A 14,702-nucleotide genomic window follows, 5' to 3' on the forward strand; every position below is an offset into this window, starting at 1 on the left:
TGGTAATCTTGTTACATACCTGACCCTATGCAAGATCCTTATAAATATAGAAATTATAAAAATGAAGAGCTTTCAGTCTGAGTTAAGGTCTCTTTATAGCAAATATACTGTTTCCCACAGAACAAAGATTTTCTAATAAGGGGAGAGAAAGAAAGAGGAGGAGAAGTGAAGGGAGGGACTAGGAGAAAGAAAAAGGAGAAGAAAGAAGGTGGAGAGTGGAGGGGCTTGTGTTTTGTGTTGTCTTTTTTTCTTTCTATTTTCTTTCTTCTTTCCCCTTCCCTCTTCTCCTCATCTCTCCCCTTTCCTTCTCTCCCTCCCTTTGTCCTTTCTGTTTATTCCTCAGAAGTAAAATAACGCTATTTAAAAGAGGAGGAGAAGGACCCAGGCACCCTAGCAGGAATCTCGGCCAGCAGCCAACACCAACCACCTCCCACAGGAATGAGGCCAGTTTTGATTTTCACCCATTTCAGTTGCTTCTGACTACACCCACTTAATTGAGCATTGCAGAAGAATCTCACATTAATATGTAGAATTATCAGAAATAATAAATTGTTGTTTTAAGCCACTAAGTTTAAGGTTGACTTCTTACACAGCAAAAGAGGATCAAACGGTACTTGCTAACAATTGAATGTGTTTGTAGGCTCTGGGAAAACATCGTACTGGAATTTCCTCAAATGAATGAATGTGTAGTGAAACTGGATAACAGTCATACATTTGAGACTCAACAAATTATACTGATTAACATAAACTGAAATGAAAATTCTCGGGCCTGCAAAATTTTGCAGCACTTCTATGTAACAGTACTCAGGAAGATATTTCCCCAGCCCCACTCTCCCCACTCTTTCACCACCCATACCTCATGCTTCACTGGAAGACAGTAAAACCTCCATTAACGTGAGTGCCAGAGGGCTGAATGATTCTTATCAACTGAGAGTCACACATAAAACACATTTGTTTTCAGCACTTAATAGAAAATCTTTTATTGACTAGTATTTCAATTTATTGATTAAAATACTTTAACAAACTGACCCAAAATTTTTACTAGCTCTAGCTCTGTTCAAATTGTTTTTATGATTGATAACTCATTAACTTTGTACTTAAAAGAAGGATTTGGGAAATGTCAGCTCAAAATATTTTATGTAAGGCAGGAATAATATGTCAATTTCAATGGATAGTTGTCCTCTGATGTCTCTAGATATTTTCTTTTAAAATAGCTAACAGGTAAGTTCTGTTTGGGGTCTTAGAAAACTTCTTTGTTTACTGAATGGCTCTGCTATTTATTTCATGACTTAAAGGGAAAAGAGTTGATAAAATTTCTTAGCATATACACACATAAAAACCCATGGTGACAATGTAAGCTTCTTGAAAAAGGCTGTCAAATTATTTTAATATTCAAGAACCTCTGACAATTGTTTTTACCCCTAGTATTCATTCAGATTTATAATTTTGCATAAGCTTACTGCTTTTAACTGAATAACTTATTTGAAAATATCTTTTAACCATTTGTGTACACCTTGCCCTCCATACTGTGCTTCTCATCTTTGAAATCAAAGGGAATAAGGCAAATGACAGTAATAGTAATTAACAGTTACAGTCATCATAGTAGTAATACTAGAGTATTATACATATCCCATTGCTTTACACAAATAGTTTAGATTTCTCTTTAAAAAGAAATAGTTAAATGACTAAGTTACACAAAAATGAGAAACTTCATAATGCCTGGCACATAATAGATGTTTAATCAATATTTTTAAATAAATGAAAACAAGCAAAAAGCTATTTTATATCAAATGCTGACTAATAGCCGTATGAAATTGTAATGACTCAAGAAATGTTTTAATACTTCCTCATGAACCTTGCTGACAATGTATTGTCTATGACAAACCACATTTGTTGATTAAGACAATGACTTGATGATACTGTGCCCCATGCCTACCTCCTTCCCGGTATCGACCAATTCAAACAGCATCATTACTTCAGAAGACGTTTCATATAGTTTCCTGAAAAGGATTAGTGACTTTTAAAAAATCTTGCTAATGAAACAGGAAAAAAAAAAAAAAAAAAACTAAATAGCGTTAAGTATGGAAAGAAAAAAGTGTCCAGTGAAGCTAGTGAATATTCTCAGCAATGTGTTTAGGGGGTTGAACAGAAAATGAAAGATATTATGAATAGTGTTAAAAACCTTTATCTCTTGCTCTGGAAATTGTTTTGATCTTATGTTTGAATGAAAATGTATCTCACTTGAGAATTCACAATATCTCAATATCAATAATGAGGAAAGGCTATAAAGTCATCTCACAGGAGGAACTAGAAAGAAGCCTGCTCTCCTCATTCTGTGTCCTGCTGAGCTTATCTCTGCAATTGACTCCACATCTCAACTCTCAGAAGAACCCGAACTCTCAGCTTATCCGCTTCCTTTAAGCTTGCTTAAGACTAGAAACTTCTGTGTGTTGGGACAGGGAGAAAAATCATTTTAGTTTATTATATTGTACTGATAAACTCCAATTTACAAGAAAAAAAATGAGGTGGAGAAAAATAAGGGATACATTAAAAAACAAGACCGAGGCGGGCGGATCACGAGGTCAGGATATCGAGATCATCCCGGCTAACGCGGTGAAACCCCGTCTCTACTAAAAATACAAAAAAAATTAGCCGGGCGTGCTGGCGGGCGCCTGTAGTCCCAGCTGCTCTCGGGAGGCTGAAGCAGAAGAATGGCGTGAACACAGGAGGCTGAGTTTGCAGTGAGCGAGACTCCGTCTCAAACAAACAAACAAACAAACAAAAAAAAAACAAAAACAAAAAACCAAAACCAAACAAACAAAAAACCAGAAAAAAACCCAGGACCTAACAACTTAAGTCGGCATAGTCAGAAACTATTAAACAAGAAAAACTGACTTAAAAACTTAAGTCAGAAGAAATATTTACTACATTCATTTTTTTTGGCTAGAAAGCAATTTTGCATATTTAATATTTTGAGAATTCCTTCAAATATTCCTTCAAGTGATGGGGCTTGTGCTTTGTGTTGTCTTTTTTCTTTTTTTCTATTTTATTTCTTCTTTCTTCTTCCCTCCTCTCCTTTTCTCTCCCTTTTCCTTCTCTCCCTCTTTACTTTCTGCTTATTTCTCAGAGGTAAAACAGTGCTACTTAAAAGAGGAGGAGAAAGATGCAGGTACCGTAGCAGAAATCTTAGCCAGCAGCCAACACCAACCGCTTCCCATGTGAATGAGGCCATTTTTAATTCTCAGTCATTTCAGTTGTTTCTGATTGCACCCACTTAAGTGAGCTTAGCAGAAGAACCTCATGATAACATGCAGAATTATCAGAAATAATAAATAATTGTCCATAAAATTCAGTTAGGAAAAGTAAGAAAAGAATATGGGAAGTTTAAATAACATCCTAAGAGTTATACATAGTTGTAGCTGGAAGACTGCTTATAGCTGGGACCACTTGTATCTGCCTTGTTCTTTATTGCCAGTCTTCCAAATGACGCTTTCATGCCATACGTTCTATTGGTCATGTGGAGTTTGTAGCTAATTAGAACAAAAAGGAGAAACCTTCCTTCATGGTATTTATATTTGTTGATTTACTTATTAACACTGCTTAGGACCTACTTTATCCTGCATTACCCTACATGCAATAGGATACATGAGACATTCAGAGAAACCTAGGACATGCCTCTGCCTTTAAAATGTCTAATTCAATTGAACAAGCAAATCTTATAAATGCGACAGTGATCCAGACAATAATATACAATCCAACATGTGATGTATAGGTATACTTTTGTTATCTCTGTGGGGCTTAGTTTATGTCCAATATTTCCCACCAAGCTTTTTAATCAGGACCTGATAATTCAGAAACAAAGATTCGATTGCAGCTTCTTTTTGTTGTTGTTGTTGGTTTTTTGTTTTGTTTTGTTTTGTTTGAGATGGAGTCTCACTCTGTCATCAGTGCTGGAGTGCAATGGCGCGATCTCAGCTCACTGCAACCTCCACCTCCCAGATTCAAGCGATTCTCCTGCCTCAGCCTCCAGGGTAGCCAGGATTACAGACGCATGCCACCACGCCCAGCTAATGTTTTGTATTTTTAGTAGAGACAGGGCTTCCCTGTGTTAGCCAGGCTGGTCTCGATCCTGACCTCGTGATCTGCCCGCCTTGGCCTCCCAAAGTGCTGGGATTACAGGTGTGAGCCACCGCCCCCGGCGTGATTGCAGCTTCTAGTAGTTCAAAACATCCTTAGGGTTATAAACAAGGCAGAGGTTGAGTAACTATTGTTCCTACCATAGAATGTCATGTAGCCATTAAAAAGAATGGGGCAAAACTACATGGAAGTAGCATAAAAGGATGCTGAACCCATATTTTGATTTATTTATTTATATATATATTTATTTATTTATTTTGAGACAGAGTTTCACTCTTGTTGCCCAGGCTGGAGTGCAATGGCACGATTGAACTGATATTTTGAAAGATAAAAGTAAGTTGTATAATAATCTATATAGAGGGATCCCATTTATATAGAAAAGACCTTTGTATACCTCTGTGAATGGTATACATGTATCTTTATGTACTAAACGTGTTTCTCTCTGTATATGTATAAATGTGTGCATATAAATCTACATAGAATAGAAAACTAATCCCATATTCTTACCAATGGTTACCACTGAAGAGCAGTAATGTGGAGTAATGATGATGAGGAACTTGAATGTTTTATTTCAAATATATCTGTAGTGTATGAATTGTTTACCACAAAAGATATCTATTTTTCTATTAGATTGAAAGGAAAGGAAAAAGTCAATATGATGGGTCTTGCTTTTTAAAGTGTACTGAGGTGGCAGAAACAAGTAGCTTATTTTATAATACAAAGGAGGATGCATTTTGTTTATAGATTCTGGATGAAATTACAAAAGATAATGCGTTTGGAAGACAGAAAAAAGCCCATAAGCTAAAATCAAAAGTACATCTCTTATGGTAGTTGGCTCTTATTTTACTCACATACTCCAAACTAATCCAAATATTTATCAACAACCAGGAAAAGAATATCTACTTCCCATAGCTACTAGAAAGGAAAGATAACTCTGCCTTTCAGGGACCACAAGTTTGTGCTTTTGGGTATTCCTAAAGTCCATTAAGCCTGTACACTGCATTATAGGAAAGTCAGGACATATTGTTACCTAATCATACAAAGAAAATGCATGTGGTATTTCAGCGTAGTTCTTACCTTCCTAAGTAGAGTTCTTACACATGTGTAAGGGAGATAGGTACTGAGAAAGGGAGAGTGGGAATGTGAAGTGATGCGTAACATGCAACTTAGTAGGAATTTTGACCTGTCTGGTCTTTCTCTGGGTTGGGCACAGCTTGACAGGCTTATGTGTGGATCACCACATACCCTCACTTCCCCTTCCCTACCTCTTCCTCCTTTCTGGTTTTGTGGGATAGGATATAAATGACATCTTCAAAGCATGAGAAGCCACTTATCTTCAGACTTGTAGGCAGCAGCTCACCCTCATGTGCAAGTCTTCTGGCTCTGGAAACAACTCTAGCTCAGCCTTCTCCATCATGAGCCTCAGACTCAATGCCACCCCTTCCTGTAACAGTGCCAGACCATTTTGTGCCCTGCAGGTGTTGCTGCTTCTGTCACTGCTGCTGACTGCTCTGCCTTCCTGCACCAATGGGCAAAGTAAGAGAAACTTAGGGAAAAGCAAAGGGAGAGACCTGCTGCTTGCAACTGTTGCTGCTTCTGCTATACCTGTGTCTGAGAGAAAGACTAGCTGGTGCCCTGGGTCTGGAGAGTGCCATTATACTAACAACTCCAACTGGAGGAGGCACACAGAGGGGGCACTTCACATGTGCTGAGCATTCTGCTGGGCACTTTAGTAAAGCTTTACAGATCATATTCACAATGGCCTTATGAGAGGGGTACAATTACTGTCAATTTACAAATAAGGAACTGAGCGAAGTATTCATGACCACTAATCGCATTTTCTACTCCAGCTCGATGTGTAGACAGTGTCTTGTACATTGAACTGCACTGCGTGTGTGTGAAGTCAGCCTCTGGAATTCATCCCAGCAATGTCATCCCAAACATCCACATTTATTTGCTGTTAATTATCATGGGCATGTCTAGTCTAACAGTAGAGTAGAGCAAGAAAAATCAATAAAAATGTATTTGGAAGGAGATTCTCAAATAAAGAGGACAAAACACCGTGCAATGTTAGCCAGGAATTAGGGCAAACCTAGGATGGATCCACCAACATTCATTATTTGGAAGTGGTCAGGTCAGGAGTCCATTGCAACGAAGTCTAAGCGCTGTAAGTCCCTGCTTCTGTGTCATTGCTTCATGAGGAAAGCCCTCCACCTTCACCTCCATCCCCATCTGTATTCTTTTCTGTTTCTCAACAGATAATTCTGTTGTCTCTTGCAGAGTCATGCTGAAAGATGAGAGGAAAATGTGCCTGGACCCAGAAGCTCCCAGAATCAAGAAGATAGTCCAGAAAATGTTGGAAGGTGATGGGTCAGCTGCTTAATCTGTTCACTTTCTGCCAAACCTGTTTACCTCCCAGGAAGGGCAAGATTTTAAAGACTTTCTAGAATTCCTATTTTATCTTACTGTGTTAAAATTACTCTTACTGTGTTACAATTCAGGTATTTTTCCATTCTGTCTCAAAAATCATATTTTATTCTGAGAAGGCTGGTTAAAAGATGACAGAAAGATGAAAATAAGCAAGCCTAGTTTCAACATAGTATATGGTTTACTCTCTAATTCCTGGCTAACCATTGCACAGTACTTTACTCTCTTTATTTGAGAATCTCCTTCCAAACACATTTTTGTTGATTTTTCTTGCTCTATTTTACTGTTAGGCTAGACATGCCCATGATAATTAATAGACTTTATAATGGTCAATGATATAAGAACTCACACAGAGCCCAGTGTAGAATATTTGCTCAATAAATTTTTGTTAAACTATTTAGGGATGTAATAGAGTTTTCCAATGTGCTAGGATGTCTTGTTTACAACATTCTCTGAAAATTTTTTCTAATGTTTATTTTAGCCTTCCAGTGCTGAAAATAATAAAGTTGTTGAATGTAAGTTTTGTAAGTTGTGATTATTTACTTTAAAGTGAATATATTTGCCACGAGTAGAGTAAAAATATATAGTGAAAACATATCCAGATATTCTATAAAGAAAACTATGGTATTTTCTGGAACAACAAAAAAAAAGAAAGTTGAAAGAAATTTAAAACCTTGCCCCAATATTAGATTACTTAGCAGGTGACAGAGTGGGGATTTGAAACTGTGTTCTCAATACTGCACCATGCCACTTTTCCCAACTCTTCTTCCTCGAATGAGGAGATTACATTACATATAACATGGTATTATTGGCATACAAAATAGGACTTAATAAATAGATAGCATATTGTATATACTATAATGATTATAGGAGAAGAAATAAGTTTACCTGCTCCAACTTGTACATGGACTTTGGGGAAGTACTCATGTACTAAGCATGTAGTTTACAACTTTTGTGCTATTAAGGAATGCTTTCTTTATCTCCTCACCATCATAGGTTCAATACCTTAAAGTGTTTTGTCTATAAAATAAATGTATATATTAAATAACAGTTAACCAAAACTATACATAAACACGTAATAAAGCAGTAAATGCAAATTGCAATTCTTCTGTTTAGCTTTTTTCCTAATTATTCAAAGCAGCTCAAGCATCTCACTCATATCTCTTGTGTTTTACCATTGAAACTTGTCAAGGCCAGCTACTGAGACATAGCACAGTGTTGGCACTACATTTATTCTTCATGAGATGCAAGTGTCTCTTACCTTTGTGTGCAGTTATTGAGTTATTCTATCTAGATGCAGAGAAAGGGTAGTTTAATTGCCACTCGCTGCTGCCTGAATTCCTGTATGCTGCCAATGTTGAAATCTGGGGATAAGGTTGTACAGACCTTCTATGTTGTCCATTGAAATGTAAAACCATCCCTTTTATTTATTCTCTGCACTGTTAATTTTCAGTTCCATGGAAATGTAGAAATTACAATGTGTTCTGCAACAGCCATTGAGTTGTATACCGGATGTTTAAAAATACAGTCAAATGTTGCTTAACGATGGGGATACGCTCTGGGATATGCATCATGAGGCAATTGTTTTCATTGTGTAAACATCATAGAGTGTACTTACACAAACCTGGTATAGCCTACTACGCACCTAGGCCATATGTTATGGCCTATTGCTCCTAAGCCACAAACCTGTACAGTATGTTACTGTACTGAATAGTGTAGGCAAATGTAATCCAATGATAAGTATGTGTGTGCCTAAACATATTTAAACATAGAAAAGGTATGGTAGAAGTATGGTCAAATAGAAAATGGTAAACCTGTAGAGAGCACTTGCCATGAATGGAGCTTGTAGGACTGGAAGTTGCTCTGGGTGAGTTAGTGAGTGAGTGATGAGTAAATGTGAAGTCCCAGGACATTACTGTCCAATCCCGCAGGCTGTATAAACACTATACACTTAGGCTACATTAAGTTTCTAAAAAATATTTTTTTATTCAAAGATAAATTAACCTTAGCTTACTGTAACATTTTAATTTTATAAATGTATTAATTCTCTTAATTTTTTGACTCTTTTATAGTAATACTTCACATAGAACACAAACACATTATACAGCTATAATTATATTTTTTCTTTTCTATCCTCATTCTATAAACTTTTTAATTTTTAATTTTTTTCACCTTTTAAACTTTTCTGTTGAAAACTAAGACTCAAACATACAAATTTGCCTATATAAGATCAGAATCATCAATCATTGTCCTCCACATTCATTTCTTGTATCATGGACAATAAGACACATGGAGTGGTCATCTTCTAAAATAACAATGTCTTTTTCTGAAATATTTTCTGAAGGGCCTTCCAGAGGCTGATTCATAGTTAACTCTTCTTCCATTAGTAGTAGAAGGAGTTCACTCTAAAATAATGATTAAAGAGTACAATATAGTAAATACACAAACCAGATACAGCATTGTTTATTATAATTATTAATTTTTATGTACTGTACATAATTGTATGTGATATACTTTTATGAAACTAGAAGCACAGTAGGTTTGTTTACACCAGCATTACCACAAACACATGAATAATACATTGGCTTGCTATGATTTTACAACAGCAATGGTGTCACAAGGCAATAGGAAATTTTTAGCTCCACTATAGTCTTATGGGATCACCACCATATACACAGTTTATTACTGCCCAAAACATTGTTATGTGGTGCATGACTGTACATAAGTCACAGAGAATTGCTATTGAAGAGATCACTATCTGGTGGGAGAGGCAGACTAGTGGACAAATAATTGCGACCATATGTGACACGTCAATATAGATGTATGTTCCAATTATACGCTCTAATTGCTCCAATTGAGTAGACATATGAACATGTCAAAGCCTCATCATCATCATTTTCAACACATTATCTTCACTACTGTAGCTGCTGTGCATTGAGTCCCTACCAGTACATTGAAATAGTGATAAACGTTATGATATCTAATATCACAGTGTTTTCCATCTAAGAAACAAAACAATTTTAAACCCCTATAAATACACAGATACACACACACACACACACACATATCTACAATATATGTGTGTGTATGTTTGTGTATTCTGTGAGAAATAGGAAAAACAGAGTTCTGCAAGATAGAACAATAAGGGAACACGATTACATATAGCTGTCAGGGAAGGTCCACCTAAGGGGGTGATATTTAAGCTGACACCAGAAATATGAATAGGTCCTAGCCAGCTGAATAGGCAGGTATTGGGAGAGTAGGAGAAAGAATTGCATATTCCTACAAAAATGCAGGCTTTCTGAGCATTAGAATATCAGCTAGTTCCATCCAGTGGGTCCCTGACACCCTTCACCACTGTTAGTGTGACAGGGAACCTCGGGCTTTGGGTTAAGGGTGTACCTTGCCCTGCTCAAGAGCCAAAGTCATTCTTTTTTAGAGAAGGGAAGACAGTCGATATGGATCTCTTCCCCTTTCCCATGTGGGATTCTGTTGCATCCCCTCCCCTGTCACCTCCCATCATTCTCACACTCAACTCCCAGATGCCCTGAATCCTCCCGCAGAGAGCATCACGGCTCCCCACCAACAGTGCAGCCCATCTCACCCTGTCACTGGAACAGACTGAAGACAACAGCAGGCACCCGAAGACGTGGCCTGGCAAACTCTCCTTGTCCTCTCTTCTGACTATTATTCAGGATGGGAGCAATGAAGAAACATCCAGAAGCTAAGTTTTTATAAAAATAATGCATTCAAATATTACTTCTGCAATTTTTCTAAGAGTTACGGAAAATAGACCTTGCGTCCTAGAGTATACTGGGTGATTGTCGGTGGAGCCTGGTGAATCCCATCCAGCGACTAGGGAAGTTTTCCACATGCAGGTGAAATTCAGAAGAGTCAACGCCTAGAGACCAAATTAAACTTATTAGTATCGGAAAACAATTGCAAACAACATACTCTTCAAACACACAGCCGCCAAACTCAGTAGTAATCAATACTGAAGTCGGGAGCACATGAGCAGTTCTTGAGAAGGAAACAAGAACTGCCTGGGTCCTGAAGCCACTTGCTGTGTAAGTTGCATGGTGACTACAGAGAGCTCTACTATGATACAACACAGAAAACATTTCTCTTCTAAGATGCAAGTAGTGCTTCTAACTCCACAAATGTAAGTATATATAAACTGGGATTGAAGGTAAGCATCTTTATACCAGCTCCCAGTCAAGGCAGCTGCCCCCAGCCTTTTGTTTTGTAATCTTGGCTGGCCAGAGTCCGAGTCTTCACAGCAGTATCTTAGCTCCTGCACTACAGCTCCTCGCTGTCCATCCCCGGCTTCCGGACTGGAAGAACAGGGACGGAGGATAAAAGAAGACTGGTGAGGCCAGGAGTCACTGCCTGCAGAACCCCAGCCCGACTTTCCCTGCGCACTGGGATCCTTCTGGAACCTCTGCTGCAACATGAGCTCCGCAGCCAGGTCCCGCGCCACCTACCCGGAGATGCTGTTCCTGGCGTTGCTGCTCCTGCCAGTTGTGGTCGCCTTCGCCAGCGGTGAGAGCAGAAACCAGACTGGAAGGGCCAGCAGCGGCGAGAGGGGAATGCGGGAAGCTCTGGGGCTGGGGAGGAATCCTCTAGGATCATGATCACAGCTACACTTACCGCGAGCGTGCTGAGTGTGCGGGTACAGTGGCAGGCACGCACGGGCACCTCGCCACCTGATCAGCACAACTTCTGAGAGAGGTATGATTTATGGCTAAGGAAAAGAAGGCTGAAGGTAGTGGAAAAAGTGCCTAAAGTACCTCTGGCTACTCATGGAGTCACCATTCCGTCCCCTCCTCCTCTCTTACACCCTCCCTTTCCCCCTCAGCTGAAGCTGAAGAAGACGGGGACCTGCAGTGCCTGTGTGTGAAGACCACCTCCCAGGTCCGTCCCAGGCACATCACCAGCCTGGAGGTGATCAAGGCCGGACCCCACTGCCCCACTGCCCAACTGATGTGAGTCCTCGCACTACCTCAGTCAGTGCCCCCACTCCGTGCCTCCTTTGCCCATTCCTCCCCCTTCTAATGCCATTTGCAAACCCAAGGACTGAAAGGCGCACCTCTTCTCTTTCCCCTGCCAGAGCCACGCTGAGGAATGGAAGGAAAATTTGCTTGGACCTGCAAGCCCCGCTGTACAAGAAAATAATTAAGAAACATTTGGAGCGTTAGCTACTAGCTGCCTGAGTGTGCGCTTTCAATCTAACTGTGAAAGAATCTTCTGATGTTTGCATTATCCTTCTTATATTAAAAATAAATCAAGTTGTGGTATAGTAAATCTATTTCTTAACAATACTGCAAAAATAATGCTGACACATCACAATTTCATATTTTAAAATTTCCAGAATTTTAAGCAAAAAGCATTATGAAGGAAAACTTGGCTTAATAAAGACTGATTTTGTTCAGTGGTATATGTTAGCTGATGCATATTTGTTCATTTATATGATTGCAGTACTTTATAGCTACATATTTACCTTGAATGTTAAAATTAGCTTGCCAATAAATATTAGTAGCTCTTAAGCATTACTCGACAGCTTGTTTTTTTTTTTTTTTTTTTTTTAAATGAAGTAAATAAGCAACACTCTGCTTTTATCCCCACAAATTCCTTAACATTGAAGATATTAAGATTCTGGAAACTAGGAGAAGTGTGAGGTAATATATTCATTCATCCTTTGGGAAGACATTGCTCTATACTGGGGAGAAATGAAGGAGTTGTAACATGGGCATATTAGTTTCCTGTTGCTTCTGTAACAAATTACCACAAACTCAGTGGCTTAACCAATACAAATTTATTGTCTTGTAATTCTGGAGGTCTCACGTCCAAAGTAAGTCTTAAAGGTTAAACTCAAGCTGTCCCCAGAGCTATATTCCTTCTGAAGGCTCTAGAAGAGAATCTACTTCCTCTCCTTTTTCACCTGCATTCCTTGCCTCATAACCCTTTCCCCAGTCTTCAACCTGCATCACTCCAACCTCTACTTCTCCTCTGTCTCCGCTGACTCTTCTACCTTTTATATCCCTCTTAACTCTCATAGGAGGCTTGTGAATACATTGGATTCACTTGGATAATTCAGAAACGCTTTCCAACTCAAGTTCTCTAATACATCTATATATCTATCTATATCTATCTATCTATCTATCTATCTATCTATCTATAGATACATATACATTTGCCATGTTAAGCAACATATTCATAGTGTTCAGAGAGTAGAACACAAGGATCTCAGGGGTGAGGGGCATTATTCAGCCTACCACCAAGGACCAGAAGGCAGAACCTACTTGAGGCAAGAGAAAGCTACAAACCTTTGTTCATGAGCTAGTGCAATTTTGACCTAATGTGACAAGGTGTACAGATAGGATTAAGATCTATGATAAAATACAGATGGTACAATTCAATCTCTGTGGTGGGCTGGAAAGGAGGGAGATACCTAGGATGACAAACTAAAATAAACAAAATTAATAGATACTGACGAATATCATCTAAAATTTCCACATCCACATTGCAAACTAGTATTATTCCCATTATAGAGATGAGGTGACAGTCTTGGGAAGGACACAGCTTGTCAGAGGCTGAGCAGATCATTCTGACTCCTGACTCCCTGCTCCTGCTTTCACATTGTGCTTTCACACAGGAAAGTGGCATGTTAGCAAAATCCATGAACTAGCTGTTAAAGGTGAAGTACAAATTTGTTGGGGGGATGGGTGGGGCGGGCAATGGGAAGACTGGAACTGCCTCAAAATAAATAACAAGTAGAAAGACACAAGATCATTTTAAGTCATTTGCATGTTTGAACAACAGTTCATAGCTCTGCAGGGTTGGAGTATCTATGGGGAGAGTGAATGAAAAAAGGTCTCCCAACCAGTTTTTGCCCACTTAGTGTTTTTTATCTTCAGTACAACTTATGCACTACTACCCAAATTATATTTCCAAAACCCAAATATTTCATTTCCCTGAATAAAATATTCAAGGTCCAAAGTCCTTAACCTGGCATCCCAGGCTGTGCCACACTCACTTTTCCTCTGTGCCTTAGTTTTCATATATGTGAAATGAGGACATTATGAGTGTCTAACTTTATGGATTGATTATCTTAAGAACTAGAGAGAGGATATATGCAAAACATTTGGCACAGTTCCTTATACACAGTCTGAGCTTAAAAATGAAGGACTATTAATTCTATTATAGTATTACATTACTGGTATCAATATTTCTGTTAATGCACCATTCCAGTTACTTTGGAGTGTTGAGTAAGAATTTTTTTTTTTTTTTGTAAGACAGAGTCTCACTCTGTCACCCAGCAACCTCCGCCACCCAGGTTCAAGTGATTCTCATGCCTCAGCCTCCTGAATAGCTGGGATTACAGGCAAGTGCCACCACTCCCAGCTAATTTTTGTGATTTTGGTAGAGACTGGTCTCATCTTGTTGGCCAGCCTGATCTCAAATGCCTGGCCTCAAGTGATCCACCCGCCTCAGTCTCCCAAAGTGCTCGGATTACAAGCATGAGCCACTGCGCCCGGCCTGAGTAAGCAATTTAACAGACGGTGTATTTTGTTGTTGTTGTTGTTTTGGAAATAAGCTTTCTTTTTCCTTTTTTTTTGGGGGGGGGGGTAAGAAATTCTGGCTAGGGCAATCAGGCAAGAGAAAGAAATAAAGGGTATTCAGTTAGGAAAAGAAGAAGTCATATTGTCACTGTTTGCAGATGACATGATTGTACATTTAGAAAACCCCATCATCTCAGCCCAAAATCTCCTTAAGCTGATAAGCAACTTCAGCAAAGTCTCAGGATACAAAATCAATGTGCAAAAATCACAAGCATTCTTATATACCAGTAACAGACAAACAGAGAGCCAAATCATGAATGAACTCCCATTCACAATTGCTTCAAAGAGAATAAAATACCTTGGAATGCAACTTACAAGGGATGTAAAGGACCTCTTCAAGGAGAACTACAAACCACTGCTCAGTGAAATAAAAGAGGACACAAACAAATGGAAGAACATACCATGCTCATAGATAGGAAGAATCAATGTTGTGAAAATGGCCATACTACCCAAGGTAATTTATAGATTCAGTGCCATCCCCATTAAGCTACTGATGACTTTCTTCACAGAATTAGA

The 14,702-nt window shown here is 38.8% G+C and overlaps 1 protein-coding gene and 1 long non-coding RNA gene across 3 annotated transcripts; one reads left to right on the forward strand and one right to left on the reverse strand.

The window, feature by feature from the left end:
- Positions 1–4,116: 4,116 nt before the first annotated feature.
- Positions 4,117–10,649, reverse strand: LOC110743277. Its single transcript, XR_002522073.2, has 3 exons — positions 10,360–10,649; positions 10,169–10,248; positions 4,117–8,969 (listed from the first exon to the last, which is right to left on the reverse strand). It is a non-coding gene; the product is annotated as an uncharacterized LOC110743277 (long non-coding RNA).
- A 305-nt stretch (positions 10,650–10,954) lies between these two features.
- PF4V1 (platelet factor 4 variant 1) lies at positions 10,955–11,868 on the forward strand. 2 transcript variants are annotated; one of them, XM_003898771.5, is made up of 3 exons: positions 10,955–11,106; positions 11,423–11,549; positions 11,675–11,868. In XM_003898771.5, exons 1-3 carry the CDS (start codon positions 11,016–11,018, stop codon positions 11,760–11,762), a joined length of 306 nt encoding a protein of 101 aa, XP_003898820.1. In that variant the 5' UTR covers positions 10,955–11,015; the 3' UTR covers positions 11,763–11,868. The 2 variants fall into 2 exon arrangements, with proteins under 2 accessions (XP_003898820.1, XP_031520354.1); XM_031664494.1 differs by having other exon boundaries at positions 10,987–11,103; positions 11,420–11,549.
- The last annotated feature ends 2,834 nt before the right edge of the window (positions 11,869–14,702 follow it).

This window comes from Papio anubis, chromosome 3 (genome assembly GCF_008728515.1).
Source record: "Papio anubis isolate 15944 chromosome 3, Panubis1.0, whole genome shotgun sequence".
NCBI lineage: Eukaryota > Metazoa > Chordata > Mammalia > Primates > Cercopithecidae > Papio > Papio anubis.